Below are 13,919 nucleotides of genomic sequence, written 5' to 3'. Positions count from 1 at the left end.
TTATCTACGCCAGTAAAAAATCTTGACCAGCATTCGGGAACTGCAACTGAAATCAAGTACTAAATTCAAAATATGGAACAGGCTCAGAATTCAGTTGCAAAATTGTGGTTAAAAATTCAGATCAAGAATTTAGTTTGTTATCTTAGTTCCAGATCTATCAAACTGAATTCAACTCATTTTCAAAATTCAGAAGTTTTAGAATTGAATACTGTATTTGAACTCCGTACCTGAATAAAGGAACTGAGTTCAGTGTAAAAATCCAAGTTCTAAATTTAATTCCAGCATGCAGGTTCTGATTCCTGAAACTAGAAACTAAATTCTGAAACTGAATCTAGGAAATAAATTCTAAAACTGAATTCATGAATTAAAACCTGCTTCAGAAGTTCAGTTCTGAAGTTCGAATTCAGATTTAAAATTTTATTCCAGAATCCAGATTTAAAATTCATGTCCTCAATTTTGTACCAGAATTCTAAAGTTGAAATCTTAGATCAGAATTCTGAATTCAAATTCCGAACATAGATTAATGAACTAAATCCAGCCTCAAAATCTTGTCAAGACTGCAGTGCCAGAATTAGGATTCAGTTCCAGAGTCGAAGTTTTAATTTGTGAACCTGAAATCTGGAACTTAATTTTGAAGCTAAATTACCATTCATACTCGCCCAATTGAACATCGGATGTCATTCTAAAACACTTTTAATCTTTTTTGTTTTTTTTTCCAGCTTACCCTCTTCTGCAAGAACAATTTCTCTGAAAATTACTGCAATTAGTGTTAATGTACAAAATCTTCATTATTATATACATAGCTAATTAGAAAACCAACATGACCAATAACCAACCAATCAACCCATTTTTATAACCACTAATCTGCGAATGCGTGTTAGAACAAAGCGACTTGAATAGGAAGCATTTTAAGGCATTGTTTGTTTTTTTTTATTCCAAACTTGATTTGTCAAATAAAAGTGATGCTAAAGCTTTATCATAGATAAAATCGTTAGTAGTAGTAGTAGTGGTAGTAGCATTATTAGTTGAATGAAAAATATCAGAAAAATAAACAACCGAAACTGTCACCTGAACAGCGAATCAGTTTCGCCCGGAGACGACACGGTAGGACGCCGCACCGGTTTTCTCTACTCACCCAAATTTTCCGAGGAAGCGTTGATGTCCGTCACCCGCGGACAGCGGCCAGACCGACCACTTCCGCCTCCACCGGTGCCACTGCCACTGGGTGGTTTCGCGTTACCAGGCGAGTGCAGGGACTGGCTCTTGTGCCGCCGGATAGTCGGAAGCCGGGCCACGAACGAGGCGTTGTGCTTGAAGCTCGACGACGCCCGCCTAATAAACGAAACTTGACTTAGTCCATTTCTTCGGGAAATAGCATGAGTATTTTTTTTGTAGGTTCGATTGTAGTTGTTGTGGAATGAGTGTTTTTTTGCGGCGGTGTTGTGAGGTTTTTTATGGTTTGATTGTCCAAAGCAAATACAATTATATGCACAGTAAATGTTGAAAGTTCGGGCAAATAGAAACACAAACAGTAAAAAAAAGGAAACATTAAAAGCAAGTAGTGCACGCATTTAATATCGAACAGTAGGATTAGTTTATGTACACAGTTGGTCCATTCGATGGAACAGGATGCCCGGAAATGGAGTGACCGGTTCAATATTTACAATTAAGTTTGGTTTGCGTGGGATGTGATTTAACGAGGTTATCGCGACCGTGACAGTGACGGGGCAAGGATATTGGCACCATTGGTAGATTTGATAATTTTTCGTTTGTCATCCAGATGTTTTTGTTGTTGTTGACGTGTGTTGGTGGTTTTTGGTCATTTAGTGTGCGGATGGGGAAAAGCAGCGAAATAACGGTCGCCAAAAAAAAAACGAACAGAGAAAGTGCGTTGTATGTTGATGAGTGCACGTTCAGGCAATGGAGGTAGTGGTAACAGCAGCGATGTGTGATTACGGCATCGACCGGAGGCCGGAAATTTAGGCCAACAGCATGTGCGGTAGCAGGTGATATCAACGTTCGGCATTCATCATCGGCGGCAATAGTAGCAATATAACATCGACAGTAGCGTAGCGATTGCCAGGATATTAATGTACACGTTGGAACGATGAAGATATTTTTCGTTCGATTGGTGATTTACAACAGTGAGTTTCACATGGAAATAAAAAAAAGAGAAAACACAGGAAATAAGCAAAAATGAAATTAAAATTATGTAAACTAATCAAACTGAAACCGATGGGAAATTGGTTCCCATTGTCAGGGTATGTTGGAAGTTGCGAAAGCGAAGGGATGGATTCGAAGATAAGCAATGAGTTTGGGAAATAATTTACTGGCAGCAGTGATAAATTCTACTTTATGTACGGGAAGCTTGAACATTCATTAGTAGGGAATAGTGTGATTTTACTTCACCGGAGTTCGTTGGATTCATCTGCATTGAATCTGTACTATTTAGAAGAATTTAGCAACACGACCCGATCTGATGCACATAACGAAATCATAACACAAGTATATCAACAGTTGATATGTATAACAATTTGTGTTATTTTGAATGAAAACAGTTGAAAGTTAAAACTTATGATAACAATATAATAACAAAATCAGTTATGAGGTTTTATTTTCGTTTGCAAGACTTATGATAACGTTCATTAATTGGGAAAATGAGTTCTTCTGTTGCCTTATATCGAAATATAATGACCAGAATTTCAAAAAACTAAAAGAAGAAATCAGATCACTAAATAAATTATTCATTTCAACATTAGCATTATTAGCATTAGAGACCGCCCGTGTGTTGCTACTCCGTTATTGATCTGGACCAATTGAGATTGCAAAATTATTTTTTTAAAGTAACATGTTTGGGAATAACACATTGTTACACACTGTGCAAACCGTATTGAACCATGCATGCTGATCAATACCGACGCCGGCCACGTCCGAATGCAGATCTACTTGGGAGGGAAAGGATTGTTAGTTCGATGCATGTTGCTACTAAGAACCGAGGAATCCTCTGCATTCCCACATGCATCACAGGAGAGGATACTTTGTTAGTAAATGTTTTAATAATGTTATCATGTGTTTATTGCTCTGGGTAGCCGGCTACCAAGAATGTTTTAAAGTATTATCGTTTTATGTGTTACTTTGTGCTGGCAATATAATGCACGAAACAGTCAATCTCCGAAATTGACAATACTCCGGACAGCCGGCTGTCGAGTATGCAGTCACTCGTTTATGCATCTACCTTTCATGTTTTTTTAGTCATGCAAAAAAACACATGCGGATTGATAAAAAAAAGGTATCATCTCACTGCTAGGTGGATTAAGCACGTTTTTTTAAATGAAACTACGTGATACAAAATAAACGAGCGAATAGGATTTAGACAAAAAAGTTGATTCATTGCATTGAAATATTCTAAACAGTTATTATAAAATCATTTTAAATCACCAAACAAAGGTCAACAGTTTTCACGCGCGTCTTGATTCTTTATTATTTCCGCTTTATTATTTTAATTATTTATTGAAATTATTAATTGGTTATATTAGTTGATCTGGGCAGCCGGCTACCGAGAAAAATATTAATTTACTGTTTGAAATATTAATATCAAGTGTTTTTTACTATGTATTCAATATACCGATATATGTTATCTCTGTTATTAACTTTGTAATATAAACGGATTTGCGCAATGGTTTATTTTTATCATTCATTTTATAATCCTGAAAGACAATCAATAACATGGACGAAGAAATCATTCCTAATGAAACTTTTCTCCGAAGCTAGACGGAAATTGATAGATTTAATAAAGAGATGATTTAGTAAAATAGAGTAATCAGAAGTAAAACATTGAAAATATCTGATAACTGAAAGGAAAAAGAAACTCCTGCAATTGTCGCCTTTTACGACATGGAAGCAGGAACCCAGTGGATCTATTCTTGGTTCATTTTTTTCCGCCGGATTCCACACGGCATCTAGGCTGGTACAGTCCGGAGAGAGCTAATAGGTACTATCAATCTCCTAGTGGACCCCAGCCCCTAGATCACTAAATAAATTATTCATTTAATACAAAAAATATCATTCAACAGTTTTGGATTGAAACGATGCTAAAAGTTAGCTGTGATATAGTTTTTCTGTGTTAAATTTGTTAACTGATTTATTACAACTATTGTTATAAATTTCTGCTTTCGGACTTCTGTAGTTATATCAAATTCAATAATAATTGTGATACAAACGTTACGATTTTGTTCCCGCTAGAGTCTTTTTTGTTATTTTAACAGCTTACCAGCCAAAAATATTTCAAAATTTGTTACAAAATATTTCTGAAATAAATTACTCCAGTTGTTATAATTCTGTTATTTCCATCTGATCGGGTATGAAGATTACAAATAGTTCACTAAACTAGGATTTTCACGAAATAGTTGCTCCAAAACTATTGGGCGATAAAAGTTATATTTTGTTGTAATGATAAGTATTATTATTTTACTACTGTTACCAACCAATTGAATCAGTATATAATATAAATAAATGAATAAATTGATTTAAATAGTTTCTTTTTCTAAATTCGATTGTTTCCAGCTTCGCACAAGTTGATTGAGGTCTTTTTTTTCGCGTATCTTTGGAAATACGCGTAAAAAAAACCACAGGACTAAAAATTTTTTTGGTTTGATGCCAAATAGCTTAGAACGTCCAGATCTGGTGTAAACCAAAAAAAAAATTTTTTTTGGTTCAACTTGACTTTATAATTTTAAACTTTTAAGATTTCCGAATTTTTTTTTCATTTCTATTTTTTTTTATGCACAATGTCTTAGAAATGTATGAAACGTTGGGATATAGTGTAATCTCAGAATGAAAGTTTTGAAAAAAGAACGACTTTGAAATTTTTTTTTCTTTTATGCCAAATATCATAGAAATTTCATGAACTGGTGGATCAGGAAACAGGAATCAGTTTTTTTTAAATCGACTCTGAGAACTAGAAAAAAATTGAGGATTTCCGAAATCGAAATTTTTTTTCGATGCCAAATATTTTTGAAATGCATGACGTCGAGATCTGGAGTACACCCAAACCTCCGTTTACGAACACTTTTTCTACGTTTCCTATTTTTACGTACCTCTTTTTACGAACCAAATCCCAAACAACGTAATTAATCCGTTCCGAAAATACCCACATTGTAAGGATGTTTAAGGAATATCGACAAACCGGAAGTCGCCATCTTGGATTTTCGAACTACTTCAAACATGGTTTTCCGTCAACTACTCATCAATTTCGGTTCGAAAATACCCACATTGTAAGGGTTTTTAGGAATATCGACAAACCGGAAGTCGTCATCTTGAATTTCCAAATCACTTCAAACATCGTTTCATGTCAACTACTCATCAGTTCCGTTCCGAAAATTCCCACATTGTAAGGATGTTTAAGGAATATCGACAAACCGGAAGTTGCCATCTTGTATTTTCGAACTACTTCAAACATCGTTTTCCGTCAACTACTCATCAATTTCGATTCGAATATACCCACATTGTAAATTTTTAGGGTTTTTAGGAATATTGCTAAAACGGAAGTCGCCATCTTGGATTTCCAAATTACTTCAAACATCGTTTTCCGTCATCTACTCATCAATCTCGTTCCGAAAATACCCACATTGTAAGGGTTTTTAAGGAATATCAACAAACCGGAAGTCGCCATTTTGGATTTCCAAACCACCTCAAACATCGTTTTCCGTCAACTACTCATCAATTTCGGTTCGAAAATACCCACATTGTAAGGGTTTTTGGGAATATTGATAAAACGGAAATCGCCATCTTGGTTTTCCAAATCATTTCAAACATCGTTTTCCGTCATCTACTCATCAATCTCGTTCCGAAAATACCCACATTGTAAGGGTTTTTAGGAATATTGATAAACCGGAAGTCGCCATCTTGGATTTCCAAACCACTTCAAACATCGTTTTACGTCAACTACTCATCAGTCCCGTTCCGAAAATACCCACATTGTAAGGATGTTTAAGGAATATCGATAAACCGGAAGTCGCCATCTTAGATTTTGAACCGACCCCAAACATCATTTTCTTGCACCCATTTATCACATCCGTTCCGAAAATGGCCATGTGATTGGGGGTTTCCACATTCATTACACAAAACTTTTTTTACGAAGTAAATTCCAAATAACCTAAACTTTTTTTACGAATCAAATCCCAAATAACGTAAACTTTTTTCACGAACCAAATCCCAAATAACGTAAACTTTTTTTACGAACTACCTCCATTTACGAACCCCCGTTTAGTTCGTAAATGGAGGTTTCGGTGTAATCTGAAATTTTTTTTTTAAATAAATTCGAAAATTTTCTATGCTTCAGAGGTTTAACTAAAAATATTGTGGATCGCACCAGATCTCGACGTTTCGTGCATTTCTAAGACAAAACAAGAAAACCGAATAACATTGAAAATTCGCGTAAAAAAAACACGTAACCTTGGAAATCCGTGTGAAAAAACAGCGCAACTTCGAAAAACCGCGTAAAAAATGCTTAACTTCGGAAATCCGCGTAAAAAAGGCGCTGGGAAAAAACACAGAAAAAAACCGCGTTAAAAAGACCTCAGTGTATTGCACTTAGTGGTTTTTGCAACGTAATGATAACGAAAATGCTATCTAGAATACATTTGTTGGACTTGAATTTGGCGAATACAATATGGAGTCGCAAGAAGTGTATGAAACATAAATAAAACAAGAATATTACTTATTTCAAAACTAATTTTGACAAACATAATACATGGCAGAATACTAAATTTTCTTCTATGCACTACACCCAAACCTCCGTTTACGTGCACTTTTTTTTACGTTTTCTCTATTAACGTAAATTTTTTTACGGACCAAATCCTAAATAACGTAAACTGTTGTATGAATCTGCTTCGTGAAAAGAGGTTTTTGCATAAAGTGAAATTAGCTTCCGGGTGATTGTTATCTCATTGAAACTACTCAAGTCAAGGTGTTTGGGGTCGTTCCGAAATTCAAGATGGTGACTTCGGGTTCATCAACATTCCTTGAAAAACTCCACAATAGAAATATAGACTGTTATAGAAATACCCGTATTATAAGGGTTTCAAAGGAATATCAATAGACCAAAAGTCGCCATGTTGGATTTTGGATCTACCTCAAACATCGTTTTCCGGTACTTGCACATCTAATCCGTTCCTTATTGCAATGTTTTTCAAGGAGTATGAAAACATCGGAAGTCGCCATATTAGATTTCGGAACAACCCCAAAAACTATTTCCGGCACCTACTCATCAAATTCCAGGTTTCAAAGGAATATAAATAGACCGAAAGTCGCGATATTGTATTCCGAAACGACCTCAAACACCTTTTTTTGGTAACTACACATAAAATCCGTTTCGAAAATATTAATATTGTAAGAGTTTTCGAAGAATATCATCAAACCGGAGGTCGCCATTTTGAATTTTTAAACGAGCCCAAACATTGTTTTCCGTCTGCTACTCATAAAACCTATCCCGAAAATATTCATCTGATTAGGTTCACATTCACTGCACAAACTATTTTTCGAATTAAATTCAAAATAACGTAAACTAAATAAAATTTTGTCAATTCGAAATAGTGAAAACTTCAGTTCGTAAATGAAGGTTTCGGTGTATCATAAAAGCATTGATCATCAATTGGGATAATATTATAATTCCCATTATACAGGATTTACTTAATTCGCTTTGTTCCTTATTGAGAACTGATTCACATTTCTTGAAAATGGATCAAATATTTAAAAAAAACAGCAAAACACATTTCTGATATGTTCCTAATTTGATTTGATTGGATTTTTATTCACCCTATCGTTGGTCCTATATTCATTCTATTAATTAGCAATTGCGATAGCAATCAAAACAAAATATTGCACTATTACACTCTCAGATTTAAAATATTAGAATTTTTAATAAAAGGACCTAGTGCCAAATGTGCGATCATACACGATATTTTTGGTAGTTTGGAAACAATTCGACTTTTTAAAATTATTGGAACGTTTTCGTGTCCTTTTGCCTCAAATTTAAAATTTTACTCTAAGGTTAATCTGGATTTTAAAAATATGACAATATCAGATGCACAGCCGATACAGTTTACACACACACACACACATAAACACACAAACACACACACACACACACACACACACACACACTTTACAACGTTATGTTGACATATATCGGAATGAAACCAGTGCTACTAGATTTGCCATAATGGTTATTTTATTAGTATTTGACACGTGCTTTCTAGTAATATTCCAAGCCGAAACAGTTTTATTAAAATATAATAATCAAGACTATAATTAAACTAATGTCACGGGAACCAAAAAAAAAACTTCTTGACGTTAATTTAAAGAAGAAACACAATTTTTTTTCATAACATTATAACAAAACTTAGCAACCTTGCATGCAAACAAAGCGCAATCAAGCCTCATACTTTTGATGATTTTTATTGCCTAGCGGGTAATTTTAGAAGTTTTCAATTGTTGATTAAACAAGTAAAAAGTCAACATGATTAATTATGAACTCATCCAACATTGAATACTGGTGTAATTGAGTGAAATATTGATCATGTCTTGAGAGCTGTACAACTTGAGACGAAAATGTTTCCTAGCTTGGAAAGTGTAAAAAATAAGTTTAAAAAAAAATAAACGATCGCTGAAGGATTGAAACCAATTTTTCCTAAATTGGAAAGTGTGATGAAAAATTTAAATAAACATTTTGAAACGTTGAAAGATATGATTGATGTTCAAAGTTATGAGAAGGAAAGGATGAGATGAAATATGGAGTCGGTACTCTATGAATAATGAGAATTTAATGTACATGAGGTAATTTTGAGTATTTGGAACATTTCATTGTTTGTTTTCATATAAGTGGTTAGATGTTAGTAATAATCACTCAAATTTCCTGTTTGAATGGATCATAATTTGCTGAATTTACCCTTCGCTTGAAATACTTCGCAGCAATCTTAAAGTCATTTTGAAATATCTGCAAGATTCCTGGTTTATATTTTGCTGTCTTGCTTCTGAGACGATTCATGATTAGCTTTCCGAAAGGTCTTATCTGGCATCGAATGTAAAAGGATGAATTTCGAATTGAAAAATAAAGCTTGCTTCATTTACAATTGGAACAAACTTTTGCTCATATTGTGGCGCTCCTGGTGGACGGATTTGGAAGCTCTTGGCGCCCACGTGTCGGGAATTTGGTCAGCTTCACGTATAATTTTTGACATTCCGCAAATCGACTGTACTTTGTAAACAATCAACATGGAAGCCGAAAGAAGGGACAAAAATGTGCACAGTTATTTGGAAAATCCATTGTGGTCTGCATCTAGGCTAACTAAACAGCTGAAACTGTCCAGAAATACCATATGGCGCGTTATCAAACGGTATAAGGAAACATTGACGATGATTCGGAAGCCTCAAACAAATCTTCGGAGTGGAACTGTCGACCGGAAACTGCGTGGTAAGATTTTGAAGACGATTAAGAGGAATCCTAATCTGTCGGACCGTGATTTGGCCAGAAAATTCGGTGCTGCCCGTAGTACAGTGAGGAGAACTCGACTCCGGGAAAGAATCAAGTCGTATAGAGCTAGCAAACAGCCAAATCGGACCATAAAACAGAATAGAATGGGTCAACATTCGTGCTCGGAAACTTTATGACCAGGTGCTGACCAAGTTCAATGGGTGTCTTCTGATGGACGATGAAACCTATGTAGTTACTTTGCAACGGCTCGGGTGGATGTTCCAGCTAAATTTAAATTTGTTTTTGCCGACAAATTTGCAACAAAATTAATGATTTGGCAGGGCATTTGCAGGTGTGACAAAAAACGAAAGTTTTCGTTACAAATAAGACAACGACATCGGAACTATACCAAAAAGAGTGTCTCCAAAAACGAATTTTGCCGTTCATTCGATCCCACGACCATGTTTTGGCCAGATTTGGCAAGCTGTCATTACAGCAAAGTCGTTCAAGAATGGTATGCAGAGAAAGGGGTCCAGTTTGTTCCGAAAACCTTAACCCACTGTCCCCAGTTCCGCCCTATTGAGAAATACTGGGCAATCATGAAGAGGAGACTCAAGGCAAATGGAAAGGTTGCCAAAGACATCAATCAGATGACGACCTGGTGGAATAAGATAGCTAAAACGATGGACGAAAAAGGTGTGCGCCGTCTAATGAGCTGTGTTACAGGAAAAATTTGAGGATTCCTTCGAAACCGTGACGAATAATTTTATCCGTATTTTTTCTTAAAAGTGGGAAGAAAACGCTACATTTGTATAAAAAAAGATCTTGAATTCAATAATAAATAACTGAAATACAGGCAATTGTCTTTGTTCCAATTCTATCTGAAGCAAGCTTTAGAAGGATGAAATTAAATGGTAATAAAAATTGTGCTTCTATATCATATTCGTCGTATTTCACTATCATACTAGAGTTAGAGTTCCATATGTCATTGTTTCTTATATCTTATATATCTACACTGAGGATACTGCACTTAAGAATATCTTAAGTCTAATCTTATGATTGTGTCAATTTTCATGTTTTAGACAATTTTTTTGTCGTATGTATTGTATGTATGTCGTATATTCAATGAAATCAATTACGTTTAACAGCTTTAAGTCCTGTGTACGATACACGTGTATATTTCATACGTCAACGCAATTAAATTCACAGTTTCGTCTTGTGTGAAAAAAAAAAATCAGGATCAGTGCCAGATGTAATCAGCACTTACTGCCAAGGATGGCTTTTATCGTATCAAAGAACGTTCGCTGGCAACTCTTCAACGATTGAATCAGTGCCTTCAAAGAGAGTTGGAAATCATCGCAACAACAAAAACCCCGCATGGCTCATTCAACATAGAATCGACACCAGTGCGAGAGCGAATTTCTCTCGATGACATTTCTGAGAATCAAAGGTTGGCACGCCGCTGTGGGGATCTTCTCTGAAGCAACAAACGGTCACTTATTTTCGTTTCGCGATCCGATTCTATACAGGCAGTTGATAATTGCGATTGAATCATTTCACTATTGCCGCTTATTCTAACTATGTGCATATAATCTTTGTATAAGTTGTGTCTATGGAAATGTCTGTGAATGCTCCACACAAGGGTTTTGAAATATTGCAACCTAGTATGAGAATCATCAAGTTGGATCATCGACTCGATTTTCTGCGATAATTGTCAACTTGCGATTCTCTCTTGGGAAATTCCACACAGCAACGATCATTATCAGACTGTAATTTTTTTAAGGGCCGAGAAATACTCAGAGTATGAAGTGGAGCGAAGGAATGTAGAAAAATTCTCTCTCGGTTCGTGCATTGAGAGATTCGAGTTCTTGTAGCATCTTCTAAAATTGAAAATGTTGTATACAATATAGATAGCAATATAGCAGCTTCTGTGAAATTTTCGGCAATCACCAACACTGCTTACTGCAACATTGAAATTGCTAGAAAAGTTAGTTTTCCCACTCCATTGAGACTCTTTTCAAAGGTTGGAAATCGGGTGCCGTTCTACATGAAACCGATAAACATAAAATGGCAATTTTGCCTGTCCGAAATGTTTCAGTAGTAGATGTTCATAAACTAAATGCTTCTCTCGAGTGGTCAGAGTATCAAAAGAGAAGCTAACTATTCTCTTTGAAAACTTTTTCGCAGGTTGCTCCTAAACTCAAGTCCGTATTGCAATATTCTGCAAAGAAACTAAGTTGTCCCCTACACATAGTTCGAGTGAATTAAATATTCATGCTAGTTGCGTGAAATTAAGTAATGTTTTGGTATTATATGTCACGGGTTGGCGGTTCAATGCATAGGGCACTTCTCTTACAAGCCAGTTGTCGTATGTTCGAGCCCCGACCTGGAAGGATTCGTAGTGTCAGTAGAATCGTAGCACCAGCCATGCAATGGTTCTGTACACTCTGAATCGGCTGCAAAGTCTGTTGAAACAGAAGGTCAAATTCCACTAAAGGAATGTAATACCAAGGCTATACTTCTTTACTTTGCTATTATATTCCTTTTGTGGAATTTGAGATTCCGTTTCAAAAAAAAATTTACAGCCGCATACCGAACCATTGCATGGTTAGTGCTACGGTCCTACTGGCGTTAGAAAATCTGATATTCAAACATACGATAACTAGCTTGGAAAACTAGTGTCCTACACATTGAACCGTCAACCCAGGGCGGCCGCGAAAATTGCAATCGGGTGGAGCTGACGTCAGCAAAAACAAAAAAGAATAACAAATAAAGATTGATCATTTCGTTCCAGATTTGCTTAGAAGTGACTATTTTAAATAGTTCCTTGGAATCTATTTATTGTGTTATTTTTAGGTCATATCAAAGGTATCCATGCTTCCGAATTAAAAAGTATTGATGGCCTTTTTTCTTTTATATACTCATAGTAAAAAAATCAATGAATGTGAAATGAAGTTAATTTAGGTTAAGTGCTTATGTGGCTCAGTCGATTAATTGACGTGCTTTGTTATCTGGTCGTTCTTGGTTGTGAAGCTGGTAGAAAGGGAAAGGGAGGAGGTTGCGATCATGATTAGTCATTAGTCACGAATACAATCTTTGATCGGTTTTTTCTCGAAACCATTTTTTTTCAACTGGGAGTCTAACAGGAATATTACTCGTTAGATGTCTTTCTATGGTGGACATTTATACAGAAAATAAAACATATTACGAAATTTTGATGAAATTTAATAGAATCTGTAAATAATTTTAAATATTGTTCAAACAATAAGTGGAACTAAAAAAAAACGCTTAAAATGGCCTCAAAAGAAGTTACATTATCCATTGTTTAAAAGATGATCATGAAAATGCACATTGGGAAACAAAAAATACAAATTATTAAATTTTCTTGGTATGGCTTGAATGTGGTGACGAGAATTAGATATTTTCACCGAAACACTTCTGTAAAATTAATAAGTGCTATTTTACATTGATGCTATCGGTGTTGGTTAAATTTATGCATTTCTAAATCAAGATCTACACTCGCGTCTTTGTCGCATTTTATGCCACTTGATGGGCTTATATATCAATCCCTTGTACAACTACATCATTAAACCATTTATTTCGACGACGGCAACCCGGACGAAAACAATGTTGATCCCCACAAAGAATATTACAGGTTGAGTCTTAGGCAGGCATGCGATTGGCTTATGAGATTTGCATTAGAGAGCTTGAATCGATCTAACTTTTTTTTACATATATAGTGAACATAAATCTGACGTTAGAGTGCGTGGTCTCCAATTCTTTCCTATTTCTTGCCGGACAAATTCATCTGTGTTCAATGTTGCCTGGTTTTGATGCACAATTACAACAGATTTACTGGCCAGTCAGTAGTGAAAAAAGCCATTTGTGCATTTATAAGAATTCCGGAACGCATCAGCTGATGTTATCAATTTCTCATGCTTGAATGCTTGAATAAGTGATTGAAAAATGGTGAAAAGTTGCTATAATCTTCAGAATTTTAATAATTGCAATTGGAATTCATCGGTCTGCGATTCGTATAGAATTGTGCTAGAAATTACAGTGCAAAACCAGTTACACTAGTACACATACCGTATGTGTAGCATCATTTTAGTGGACATTGTTTGATTGTTTTCATTATTTTCACAACTAAAGAAAAGTGCGGAAAGAAAAAAAAAATGGAATCAGTTTCAAACCCAGTGAAAACAAACAATTAATAGTGATTCTATGGTAAGTTGTATTATTAAAATTAACGTGTAAAAAAAACTTGACTGGTTTTTGTCATACTGTCGTTTTTCAGAAAGTGGTTAAATATGTTCGACTCCATGATTTCGAAGGAGTTATAAATAAAAACAAGAAAACGGTCGACAATGATCGATTCTTCTAAGTTAATTTGATCTGCAGTATAGCAATAATGACACTAGTCAACGTTTGTACCTAGAAAAGCTCT

General features: G+C 35.3%; 1 protein-coding gene across 26 annotated transcripts in view; it reads right to left on the bottom strand.

The window, feature by feature from the left end:
• LOC131438950 (potassium voltage-gated channel subfamily KQT member 1) overlaps window positions 1-13,919 on the bottom strand; it is an 892,435-nt gene that overhangs the window by 173,581 nt on the left and 704,935 nt on the right. For all 26 annotated transcript variants that reach the window (XR_009231015.1, XM_058609372.1, XM_058609379.1 and 23 more), the window contains one exon: window positions 1,136-1,332. Coding sequence is in view for 25 of the 26 variants with exons in the window: in XM_058609372.1 (XP_058465355.1) it covers window positions 1,136-1,332 (197 nt within the window). In the remaining variant the exon portion in view is untranslated. The remainder of the gene's footprint in view (window positions 1-1,135; window positions 1,333-13,919) is intronic.

The sequence above is a fragment of the Malaya genurostris genome, chromosome 3, assembly GCF_030247185.1.
Source record: "Malaya genurostris strain Urasoe2022 chromosome 3, Malgen_1.1, whole genome shotgun sequence".
Taxonomy (NCBI): Eukaryota; Metazoa; Arthropoda; class Insecta; order Diptera; family Culicidae; genus Malaya; species Malaya genurostris.
The sequence above is the reverse complement of the archived record's forward strand: the minus strand, read 5'-3'. Positions and strand labels throughout refer to the sequence as shown.